This window comes from Scomber japonicus, chromosome 20 (genome assembly GCF_027409825.1).
Source record: "Scomber japonicus isolate fScoJap1 chromosome 20, fScoJap1.pri, whole genome shotgun sequence".
NCBI lineage: Eukaryota > Metazoa > Chordata > Actinopteri > Scombriformes > Scombridae > Scomber > Scomber japonicus.
This window is the reverse complement of record NC_070597.1, coordinates 18262991-18276468: the sequence shown is the minus strand read 5'-3', so window position 1 is coordinate 18276468 and position 13478 is coordinate 18262991. Positions and strand designations below refer to the sequence as shown.

Below are 13478 nucleotides of genomic sequence, written 5' to 3'. Positions count from 1 at the left end.
TGAAACTCACCTGCAGAACCTGTGTCTTAATCCTCAACAGTGATCGCAGTGGTCAATGTCATCAAACAGACATCTCCTCTGACAACATGCAGCTACTGTCTGGCGGAAGTCCTCGCACAAATACTGATGCACAGTTAATGGTTAGATGGATGTGCGTGCATGGAAGGAAAGAAAGAAGACAAATGAGATGAGAAAGACAAATATGTTTGTGTATGTGTTATTGTGTGTTTGCAGGTTACCATGGGCTGCTGAGGCTGGTGGAGGTCACTCTCTACTGTGCTGGCAGACGAAGCTAAAGTTGGTGACAGGAGACAATGAAATGAGTGTGTGTGTGTGTTTGTGAATGTGTGTGTGTGTGTGTGTGTGTGTGTGTGTGTGTGTGTGTGTGTGTGTTTGTCTGCATGGGTGTGGTTGCAGAGACAGCACAGCTAATCGCTTATTTTGGCATATGCTGAGTAACAGGCAGACAGTGAAAGGAAAGTGTAGGAAATGTCTTGCAGATTCACACACATCCACACTCACATAAACCTTGAGCATTTCTGCACTTTTAAGAATCTGGCCTGTGTCTTTGGAGCAGAACATTGCCCAAATGTTCCCGAGCTAAGCTCCAGACTTCAGAGGAGGAGAATGTGAAGAATGCTCTGACTCCTTTCTTCATAACGTGGTGAAATTGGACATGATTGAATCAGAGTATCGGGTTTAATTAACTTGGAAGTCCATCCTGACCTCCAGATTTAACTCATTCCCATGAACATCATGAACAGCAGCAGCTACACACACCTGTACACACATGCAGTGGGGTTCTGACAAAAGGGGCAATTACTGGAGGGGACATTGCCAGTGCACAGCCAAATGTGACTGAAGCAGGTCTGGGTCAGGGAGAGACCATTGTTGTGTGTGTGTGTGTGTGTGAGTGTGCGTGCGTGCGTGCGTGTGCGTGCGGCACCTCAAAACACCTGTTTGCACTTAATAGTTACCTTGAGAACAGCATTCTTCCTGTAAAATCTTGCCACAGCTGGTGAGGTCAGGTGCTTTACTTTTGACCTTGTTGGATCCCACTTCATCACTTTCAGCCCTCTCTACAGTGTCCTCTCTGCGGTTACTCTGTGTCTCTCTGTGGGTGTCAGAACCAAAAAATGAGAGGATACATTTGTGCAAACAGACAGCTGTTTACTTTAGATATAGTTTTCTCTTTGTTTCTCATCATGGTTCTGAAACTAGACAGTGACCTCTGTTGGATGAGAGTTTGTCAGAGAGTGTGAAATTTGTGAGGATGTTTGTTGTTAGATTTGATTTAAACCAGAACTGTAACTGTTCTCCATCTCTGTGGTGTAGTTGGCGTGCGCACGAGTACTCTGTGTACTTTTTCATTCCTGTGTGTGTGTGTGCGTGCATGCCTGTGTGTGCTTTTCAGGCCTGCTTCATTGGCTAAATTGAAACTGACAAACTTTAAACATATGCAAGATCTCAACTCCATGAATGTACAAGCTAATAAGAGATCCCAGAGCAATTATACACAGCTTAGTTGCTTGAAAGACATCTGAATAGTTCAAGACTTTTGTGGTAAAATGAGGCAACAAAGAATTTAAAAGTTAAAATATTTAGTCATCTTGTACATGTGGAATTCTTTGATGACAATTTGGGATGTTTACTCTGGTTTATGCATCATTAAATATCTGACAGTATACAGTTTTGAATACTTGGTTAAAAAACAGGTATTTGAGTTTTGGAATAAATTAAATTTTGACCTGATATTGGCACTAAGTGAAAAGTCAGGGAATCAGCATATTAATAAAAATTCATCCGTCAGCTGTACCAAATTCTGTGGCAAGCCTTCCACTATTTGTCGAGACATTCCACTCAAAACCACAAATATCAACCTCATGGTGGCACTAAAAAAAATGTCAGGGGATCTCCAAAGTCAGTAGGATACTTTGTGTGTGTTTGACCTAAATTTTGTGCCAATCCGTTAAATAGATTTTGAGATATTGGACAGGACAAGTGAACATTTTGACCTTCTGGTGAAGCTAAATGAAAAGTAAGTACAGAGCCACGAATGGCTGCACTAAATTTAAGGGTAATGGTTGATGAGATATTTCAGTCTTCGGCCAATTGACCAACCAACATTGCCATCCCTAAAAAAGAAATCCAAATTATCCAAAACTCAGCTACAGCAGAGACATTCATATGTTGATTTGCACTCTGTGTTTGGTTGAACAATCAGAAGTCACAAAGGCAGTGAGTGGCAGATAGTGGGGAGATTGAGGCAGAGGATTTGATTAACAATATAATCAACTTTAAAACCACTAAATTGGACTTTTTCTCACTCACTCTCTTCCTTAAACATATACACTAAATCACTCCCCATAACCAGTAATTGAAGTCTCAATTAAATCATGTATGTGGTATGTTTTCATTTAGAAACCACAAGAAGCCACCAGCTGCACGTCTTGACAATAGTTAAACCATACTGTTCAACTGCGCTATGATTTTTCTTCTCACTGAGCTTGATCCATGCAGATGTATATTTATATATCAAAGCTATGTGGCGACTTCATCTTTCACTTTAACTGCACTTTTTCATCCTCTTCAATTGCTTCAGACAGCTCTCTCCTTTATGTCCCATGTTACCCAATATGTGACAGAAATACAGACAAGCAGACGGCAAAGAGGACTGAGCCAAGCCAGAGTTTGTGACCTTCAACCAAACTGAGCTTTCTATTAAAGACTCAAGCGTCTGTGGAAAGAGCGAGCGGGAGCTTTTCTTTTGGAAGAAGCGCTCAACCATGACGCATTCTTCTGGAGTACATTCTCTATATTAGATTTGGCACATGTAAGTTAGTCATCAGTACTTCATGTCCTGTATCTGATACTGGCAGTCTTGGTAAGCTAGGTGTTTGTTCTATTTGTGTGCAGAATTTAATGATCTAATCCTGAAAAGTCTGCCATTTTTATGCACGTCATACTTAAAATTTGGACCGTATAATCCAATATGCTTCACAGCACCATGTGGGTAGTCAATTTTAGCATTTATGGCCTCCATGGTCATATTGCACTATCCATGGAAGAGTTAGCACACCACGAGAGACACAAGGAGTTCTTAACTCAGTGGGCTCAGAGGGGTTGTCCGCTTAAAAAAAATGGCCCTTGACATATATATTTTTGTTGTTTCTCTACTGACATTATTTGATGCATTGAAATACTGTATAGTAGATGTGCTATTGTAACATATAGTAGACAACCTCACCTCTGGTATGTAGCTGGGTCAAAGATACTCCACATCGCTTGTTGCCCAAAAGAACCCACATGATCTCCTTCATTTGTCCAAAGTCCAGCAGAGCCATCAGCTGAACCTGTGAGGACAAACAGTCTGTCTGCCACCTCGAGGACTTCTACACTTACCAAAGCCCTCTTATGAGCCTTCCAACAGTGCAGCAAAGGAGGACATTCACAAACTGGCTGCGTAGAAAGAGAATACCTCAGATACATGGCGATATTTCATTTCACACCAACCCACACATAAAAACATGCATACAGCTATTTACCTCGTGTTGGATGTCCAAAGCATAATGAGAGATGTCCCAGATCTGAAGCTGGCCTGTTGTGTCTCCTGAGACCAGGATGGTGTTTTTAAGCTGATCTGAGCTCAGACTCAGCACACGCTCACCCGGCTGCTCTGGAGCATAGAACTGGCCTGTGATAAGGAGGGGGACACTGAATTGTACACTTGCAGTTCAGCAAACTCAAAGAAACCGATCACTCCTATCATGTAAAATCTAGATCAGTTTTACCAATATGCTCTTGTGGATTTGTGGAGAAGATCGATAGGGAGTGCAACTGGTTCATGCAGGAAAATCAGATTGTGTGCCAATTTAAAGAATACTGTTTTGACTCAAATGTCAAATGTACTTTTGAGACAAATTGCTACCCTTTAATGCTCTCTGTTATGTCACATTGTCGAATTCCTCTCTGCTAGAAAAATGCATGGCAACATATACAGACTAGTACACACACAAGTGCACACTGACTCGCTCAGACATGCACACATATGCAGCGGTCAAAGTGCATGAATCCCACACCACTAAACACAGATGGGATCTGGAAAGAGACATAGCTGTGGGCTGCCAGGAATGGTACAGGCGGGAGGCCAAGGCGACAGTTCAGCCTGACTGTCACTGCTCTTGCTGTTTGTAAATCCATCTTACGAGAGGATAATTAAAACTGACGGCTGCTTGTCAACCGGCCATACAATGTTGTGCTTATCCTCCCTCATACATGTATTTGAAATCCAAATCTTTTTATTTTTTCTGAATGACATTCTCTGGATCCTTCTTTACTTTCATTTACCATGAATGTGTGCCTGTCCAGTGATGCTCCAAAAGCAGAGACAGCCGGCCTGTGATGACACCAGGACACCTCTGTTTCTATATGTCCTGTTTCCAGCACGATGCTGCAGGAACAAGAGGCTGTCCACACGAAGCGCCGCTCTGCATAGAAGCAGAAAAAAACATGTAAAAAAGGACATTCAGAATTCTTGATATAAACGTTTGGTGACCACCAGATTATGATGGAAAACATGAAAGTGGAAGCTTACCACTCTGGTCAAAACATTTTTTAGGATGTTTGACATGGACTGGATTTTACTGATCGTAATATTGGTAATTAATGTGCTTTGTTGCCAGTGTAATGTCGCCCAGTCCAGCCTAGACTCTTGTATGGCATCAAGTTTCATCATATCTGCTCAAAAGTGTCGACACTACGATAATACTGTGCAGGTCTTTTTAACCTTCAGAGGTTCACAAATGTTGTCCTAGGTCACTTTTGGGGACATTACACATTACCCAAACCCTCATAACCACAACTTACCCAACCCTAAACCTTTCTTTAACCTTAACCACTGACCCAAAAATCTGCCTTTTCACAATTTTGTCCCTAGTTGGACAATCTGTCCTCAGTCAACTGGTCTGAAATTTGTCCCCAAAAGTAGCTACACACACACACACACACACACACACACACACACCACACACACACATCCTCTTACCCTGCCTGTGTCTCTCTGTGTAGGTGGAGCAGTGGTCCTTGTGTCTCCAACCTCCAGATAATGACCTCTCCGTCATGGCTCGCTGTGGCAATGACCCCCAAGGAAGAACACTGACCCACAGCCAGGATGTCAGATTTGTGGACGCCGTTGGATTTCCATGACATATCTGCTCTCACATACAAATCCTACATTTACACAGATTGAGATAATAAAGATCACTCTTAACCTACAGGCTTGCCTAGCTACAACAGCACCTGAGCTCCATTCTAAGACCAGTGTTTTACATTCTTACCAGATGTTGAAAACAACGTGGAAAATGCTTCCTTACAAGCATTTGTTTTATGTTGTGGTATTATTTATACAATATATCCAAGGGACATTTGTATGCAGTAATAAGATTGAATTTCAGCAGCTACAGCAAATAAAATACAAACTTTAGGCCTTATCATGTGCACAGGCTTGTTGTTGAAATTGTGAAACTCTTTGCACATGGCTTCTCACTGTGTGACAGTTTACAAATGGTCTAAACCAACATATAATTGTTTGTGTTGCCTTGCGGAAAAGCTGCTCCATTTCCTCCCCTGGTTTACTGATTTTGTTTATACCTCTGGGCTAAAAGGTTGTGGTCAGCTCTTTAAAATGGACTATCAGGACGCCATAGGAACACTGGTGCAGATGTATTGCAAGGCACAGGCTCATTTTAGGTCACCAGATGCATGTATACATATATTTGAAATTTACGTCATTGGCTGATATCATTTACTACTAAAGCTATTCATCAGCAGCTTTTTTAGACATTAAATGTTTAATTTTTTCTAAAAAAGCCGAGTGGTTCTGCTGAACCAGGAGACTTCACAATGAGAGGCATTATGACTGAAGAAAACCAGGGTTCAGAATTTGCTGGAGAAGCATGAACGCTGAATGTTACTACTGTAGTCTTCAGGAATGAATGTACCCACAGAACAGATGATAGTTTTAGGTTGAGATGTAAAAGGTAACAGAAGAGTTTGAGGTTGAAAAACCTGCACGTCTGCACACCCAGACTTTTGTCTCACTTTGCAGTTCATGTGTTTATACTGGCAAATAATTCATCTAAACTTCTTTAGACCTTAGTCAGTGTGTATAACTGTGTAGGTGGATACGGCTGTCTGATTCTAGACAATTTTGAAACCACAATAAAAACATATAAGGGGTCTGATTTAGTGATATCACATATTTAGCTCTGAATTTACTGGATATTTTTTGACAATTGCAGGTAACATTTTCCGAGTCTAATTTGGGATAAAGTTTTCTTGTTAAGTGTTTTAAGTCCTTATCAGATTAGTCACTCCCGTGACAGTGTGGGACTCCATCCATCCTGTATTCAACATCTGTGGAGGAACTTGTGGAAAAGTAAAAAATGTAAGGACTACGATTCTTCACCTTTCATGTATGTATCATTTACGCTTTTTGCAACATTGCTTTTTTGGTCTTGAGTTGAATGTTTTAATGGGTGGCACTATTCTTGTCTTTCCTGTAATAAACTCCGTCACAGTTAATGTCCCATAATTATTCCTCTATTTTTCCACAGAGAGACATTTATTTGTATATACGTGTATATGTTCTGAATTCATAATCTAAGGAATCTTTGGTTTTACCTTGGCACCAGTAATGTTGTACTGAGCGATTTGTCGGCTCCACCCCACAGCCAGCAGCTGGTTGCCATGAAGACAAGTCACCGCTGTAACTTCAGAATTGGTGACAGGCTCCAGTTTGTGCAGGTTAAGGCCGTTAAGTAAGCTCCACACCTGCTCAGTAGAGGTCAACAAGAGGCTCTTCTCATTACCAAACACTTTTTAAACTTTCTCCTAGATATAAAATAAAGATGTATGCCACTTAATGTGTCTAAGGTGAAAGTTTTTGTGCAAACAAAACGTGCTGTTAAACCTTAATAGTGCCGTTGCAGGCCCCAGTGATCAGTCTTCTGTGGGAGGAGTCCAGTGCCATGCAGGTGAGTTCATCTTCTCCATGAACATTGCAGATTTGAAGCCGTCTCCTCCCTGTCCCAACATCCCACAGAGACACTGATGAGTCTGCATGTCCAGTCACCACCTGTCTCAGGGTGGGGTTGTATAGTGCACAGGACAGTGCTGGACCATTGAGGATCTTTGGCTCAAGTTCCCTTGCTTCATCTGTCAACCATCCTCCCCCTCCCCTCTGTCTTTCAACTAGATCAAGCAGTGCCAGATAATCCTTACATCCCACCACTAAATGAGGCTGAGTCTGTTCAGGAAGAGGAGGGCTGAGCAGCAGGAAAGGGAAGTTGCCATGCTCTGGGATTCGGCCTGGCTGCAGGCAGGGGAACGGCAGGCCGATAGTTTTCAGACAGTGATGGGTGGAAATGTCCCAAACCCTCAGCTCCTGATAGAGGAACAAATATTGATCTATTAGTAGTAATTTGTCATGATTCATAAAAATCCCACAGTATGAACTAAATTGATAAACAATAAATGATAGATAACAATTTGGTGGTTTCAAAGCTCTACATAGACCCATTATCAGTCCAGTTTCCTGTCTTTAAGGCTTCATGTTTCATGACTTACAGCATCTCTGGAGTAGCTGAAGATCTGCCCAACGACTTGATAAATTGCAATATCCAACACAGCGGTGCGGTGACCCACCAGCGTAGCGACAGGACTTGTAGTCACGAAACGGGTCCACAGTCTAACCATTCGGTCACAACCACCTGTGACCATCAACTGCAGAGATGCGTTGTAGTCAAAACATTTGGCCCCCTGCAAAAAGAGACAAAAAGATGGCACACAAAACTAAAAACAACATGCTTTAGTGTAGACAGAAGTGTACTGTTTCAATTGTCCTTTGGAAAAAAAGACATGACTACTTTAAATGCTACAAATCAAGTTACAGTAGCTGGCCTCATTAGTTTAACACTGGGGACTTTTTAAGGGTGGTTTTATTGTAAAATTGTCAGACATTTAATTGGCCCTTAAAATGAGTTTGCCTGTTAAAAAAAATACCATAATAAATAACAGGAAGCATCACCACCCAGTTTAATAGTGTTTTGAGCAACAGTAGTCATGAGGCTGTCTTCACTGCATGGAATGAAAGTAACTTACATCACATCTGATATTTGTTCTTGTGGCTAAAGTATAATTCAATCAAAAGGTTACATAATATGGCAAGTGAGGACATTCCATGCTGTATAAACCGATTCTCTACAACTACACAGATTTAATGGAATGAAAGTTGATTTTAAGACCTTGACCCCCACAGTTGGGACAGGGTCACCCAGACAAGAGCACAGTGATAGAGCGTTGTGTCCGTCTGACCTCAATATTATTCAGAAGTGGTGTAATGTCCCTGAATAAAAATACAGCGGATGAGGGGAGTAACAGCGATGTTATCCAGGGAAAGACAAAAAAAACAAGGTAAACGAAATTGGATAAACACAAAATGATTTTTTATTTAAACAGATAAACAAGGTCACAGTAATGCCAAAATAACTACTTTCTCAAAAAAGAGAAAAACAGTAGATATGTACCTCTTGCTCTTTTTGAATTCTACTTCTCATACTACTGTTTTATTTGATTGTATTTAACAATTTATGGTCATTTCAAATATTTATATTCCATACTAGTGTTAATCTAGTTTTCATTTCATTTAGTTAATTTTCTAATTAAATGGGTTTCATTATTAGACTTCATATCTTTTTCTTCCCATGTGCATTAGTCTCAATTTGTTTTACTGTTTATATTTGTACTGTCTTATTATCAGATTTCTGGTCATCTGTGAGGCACTTTGTATAGCACTAACCTGCATAAAGGTACAATACATATATTGGTATGTTATCCAAAACTATGATGGACAGTAATCTTTACTAATGTCAGCAAATTAAACAAAATAATTACCTGCTTAAATTTCCAGATGTAAGGCTCCTGCTTCAGTGACACGCTCATAAAGACCACAGAGGTGTTGTCACTCTCTGATGATGACATGATGACGTTGGTACTGGGCTCGAACATCAGTCTGTTGACTGGTTCCTGGTGGATGTTGGGGATGTAACGGAAGGACACCATGCTGGAGTGTTCACCAAGGTCCTGATGTCAAGACGGATAACAACAAATTAAAGTGTTATTGGAAACTGGACTGTAGCCAGACATTGAGCTCAGTAATTTAACAGAGAAAGTCAGGCTTGCCGGGAAGAAGATCCTCTGTGGCCCGTTCTCCTTCTTGGTGGGATTCTTAAAAAGCCCTTTAGATGAGTTCAGGAACCACATCAGGTGGATTCCTCCTTTTTCATCCCCTAGTAGCAGTAAAGGTGGTCGCTCTGGAAACTTGGAGAATAACCACATGGATTAAAGCGATTCACTTATTGCTTTCTGAGTAATTTCATCCAGTTCAAACAACAACATCCCGATAGAGACAGGTCAATACCTGAATATCATGCCAGTAACAAAGTGCAGTCGGCACACTCCGAAACCCTTGGAGGAATGATGAGAAAAAAAGTGAACATTTAAATTTTTTTTAAATCATTATACACTTATTTTCTTTAAATAGGCTACACTTAAGAAACGTAGTGTACCAAACAGGTGGACATCTTCAAATACACTTGTTGTGGAGACATCTACAAAATGCAGGTCCCTGCAGTCAGTTGATATGGCAACCTTGTGGACATTGCTCATGTAGACAGCATCAGTGGTCCAGCCTCTGAACCGCCTTGTGTTGGCTACTTCCTCTGTTGGGTCTCCGGCAAGCTGCAGATTATTGTAAAAAGAGTGAGAGTGTGTGTGTGTTATACTTGAACAGTACCATGTGTATTAAATATCATGATGTCACTCACCCCTACAGTTTTGAGTATGTGTAGGCTGCTGTTCCAGACAGTGATCTGACCCCCCTTACTGACACTAATATAGCGGAGTGGAGGAGGATGGGAAACAGCAACCACACGCACTGTTGGCTCCCGCTGCAGAGCAATGAGCACAAATATAATTAATACAAAAGGTTATTTGATGATTAAAAGTACTAAAAAATAACATAAGGAGAATACAGAATAGAAATATGCGGAGTGCTAAAAGCTGAAATGTTTCAATCTTCATTATAACATTTAGTATCATTTGTAAGAACTGTATATGTATAATCATACACCATTCACTTGTTAAAACTTATGTGAAGGATTTGCCCAAAATTAATGGGTTATACAGCTACTATATAAAATAAATGGGCTCAACCACTATCCCACATTGAATATCAACTGCAGTATAGTCCCTAGATATCTCTCAGATATTTAACCTGGGGACAATGAATAGACAGAGCATTTCTGATTTTTAGACAACTTTACCCCTTCAGTAGATAGAAGTGACAACAGCCTTTAAGTGTATATCATCATTCTGCACAGTGAAACTCAAACATCCAACTCAACGTACAAGAAGAAAAACACATTTTCAGGGGAGAGGGGACAAACAGTAAAGTAAACCTTTTAAACTAAAGTTTTAGATATGAGCTAAAATAAAAAATAAAACTCTCTGGAGCTGATGGTTGACAAGTTGCGAATAAGACCTTAGTAATATGATTCAGTGTTATTTGACATTCAGCTTTAGTGTTTGAGATGGTTGAGGTTAAAGGTTTTGTTTTGTTTTATTACAATTCATTGTCAGGAATGGCGCTTTCTGACAGTTCCAGGAACTGCTGCAGGAAGTACCCCCTTTTTATCGTGTCCACACTGAAAGGAACTGGGAAAGATCGTAGTTCTTCCACTGCCATTTTGAGGGACTTTTTAACTCCTACATCAGGGTACTTTCCCGCCTCAAGAGGAAGTTTGAGTGACATAAGTGTATGGTGACTGGTCCAGGCGTAAGTGTATGTTGATTGGTCACACATGAGTCAGCACTGATGCAGCACCAGAAACCACCACTTAAAAAAAACAAAAACCTGTATAAACAATAGCTCTTAATACTAGCGTTTTCCTTCAAACATTGCAACAAAACACATCTCCTTTCCGACATCATTATGAACATATGAACACTCAGCTCCGATGACAGAATAGTCCATCTTGTTGTCCAAAAACTTTAGAAAAAAATCCCTTTAAGGAATCTCAGGGGAGTGAGTAGGTCCTCTCAGGGAGTTGCTGGAACAGTTTGGTCTGAAAGCACCTAAAAGTATGAGGTTTTTGACTGTAATTCAGTGTAATTGTTTAGACATCCTACAAAGATGCACCAAACTTATACAATAGACCAGAGTTATACCAGTGGATTCCTACCTTGTTGTGAGAGCAGTGTCTGATTTGTAGCTTTGAGTCCAAAAGAGCAGCTCTGGGGATGGAAGCACTCTCTCTCTCTGTGTATTCAAGAAGCAGGTATGAACACAGCTGCTGCCACTTTATCTGTCCTGTACAGCAGATATCTACCTGAATACGGAGAAATTAAGAGAGTCACAGTGGCCCTACAACAGCATCTAGAAGCCATCTTTATGCCGATGGGATGTGCTGTATCATGTTTATTTTTATTTTTTAAATCAACAGTGTCACAAAAACACCTCAGAATTTGTCTATACCTCACTGAAGAACCTCTCAACCCAAGCACCCTCAACATCTGGACCAATAACAGACTGTAGAACTTCCCGAAACTCTTTGAACCCCATTCCACGTTCTTCACTTCTTCCTCGGTTTCTTCCACTCTTCTGTGTCTGTAGTCCAGCTTTTGAACAGGTAAATGCATTTCTCAACAACTGCAGGTGTTCTGGACTCAGTTTCTCTGCAGGACTGACTCCAATAGCTGGATCACTGCACAGAAATGAAAGAAAATATTTGCAGAAATTGCAAGGTTTCCAACTTGCTCAGTAAGTGAACACCAATTAAAGACGACATAGCTGCATTTTCCCAAAGGTCAAGTAGTCTTTGGTGTTATTACATTGTTTCTGTTAGCTGGTGAGATGTTTGCAGATGTTTTTCTCCTTTACTCAGTTGAGTAAACTGGATTCAGACAGACCTCTCACAGATGCAGATGTTGGTGCTTTTACTTAAATGTTAGTAATAAAATTAGGACTAAAATTCACATTATTCTTTGGAGTTGGAATATTTGATGGCAGCCTCTGATCCCAATCCTCAGGAGCCATTTTTTATTTTTTAAAAGAGTTTTAACTGCTCCATCCAGTCTTTGGCATCTGATAAAGGGTTCATTGCAGAATGAATGCAGCGCTCTCAAGTGGCCGCTTTGGGAAAACACACTGCTTATGTAAACAAAAGTTTAAAATCACATTATGAATAATAATGCATATTTATCTGGAACAAATAAATAAGAACAAGCAGTAGGAGGTACTTGTAAATTCAACTGTACTTCTCAATGTTTGTACTTGGTAAATGTTGGGGGTGGGAGAATAAGTTTGGTTTGGGGGATGCATTGGAAAGATCAAGGAGTTTCTCACCACCAGCAGCTCCTGTGTGGCCCTGTTGCTCAGGGAGACTACAGGCGGACAACAATGAGTCACATGTCCCAGCATTGTGAGCTCTTTTCCAGGTCCATTAGGACATGGATGAGTGGTCCCTTACATAATGTACATTTCTAACAATCAAACAATACTAAATGAACCATAAAATAATTAAGTAATAAAAGTGCATTACTTTGGTGAACAAGAACTTTAAAAGGCCATTTCCTCTAAAAGAGGCTGGAACTGTGTGAGGAGGAGGATTCCTGTTAATGTTTGGTATGCTTCAAGTGGAGAAAATGTGTAATCAAAAAGGGTCACTGAACCATAGAGAAGCAAATGTATCATAGAACACTTGACAAGTTATTTTAATTTTACACATATATGGATAGAGGATGACAAGAGTACATGTGAACATCTCGACCATAACGTACAAAAAATAAATAAATAAAAAAACAAGCTTTTGTGTGCTCTAACAGGTCATAAAAAAGTTAATTATTCATCATGATCAAATGCATAAGAGCAAACTGAAGAAAACTCACCAAAACCTACTGTGGGGAACCTCTGTCTCATAATACATCCATGGATTTTTGTTGTTTCTCAAGGTATCCATATTGATAACATGAGCTTCACTATTTGAAACCCTCTTTACATTCTTCCAAATACCAGATACTGCTCCAGATGTTAAAATTTTAAATCCATATTTAATCCAGACTGGTCAGTGGTTCATGCTCTTTAAGTCCAAGATACGGCATCCACAATTTCCTCTCACAAATGCTGAGGCAAACCTGAGATCTTCACTCCGAGCTTAACATGCTGGGCTTTTGTTTCCTTCTCATCCTCGGCCTTTTCAAGCAAACACAATTTGCTCAAACAAAGCTTGTTGTCTCCACACAGGGAAGGAATGTCCAGGTCGATGGATCGAGAAGCCACCCGTCACAAGTGTGAGAAAGCAAAGTCAACGCATAACTGATGACAAGACCATGGTGAGATGAGAGTTTCCAAAATAACTGCA

At 40.4% G+C, this 13478-nt stretch overlaps 1 protein-coding gene across 1 annotated transcript; it reads right to left on the bottom strand.

Moving 5' to 3' along the window:
- LOC128381157 (WD repeat-containing protein 49) lies at window positions 1-11680 on the bottom strand. Its single transcript, XM_053341108.1, has 16 exons — window positions 11594-11680; window positions 11301-11447; window positions 9944-10007; window positions 9627-9857; window positions 9479-9525; window positions 9241-9378; window positions 8953-9141; window positions 7627-7818; window positions 6971-7444; window positions 6682-6831; window positions 5045-5229; window positions 4348-4487; window positions 3546-3694; window positions 3248-3459; window positions 978-1114; window positions 1-292 (listed from the first exon to the last, which is right to left on the bottom strand). Exons 1-16 carry the CDS (start codon window positions 11678-11680, stop codon window positions 135-137), a joined length of 2700 nt encoding a protein of 899 aa, XP_053197083.1. The 3' UTR covers window positions 1-134.
- Window positions 11681-13478: the final 1798 nt, after the last annotated feature.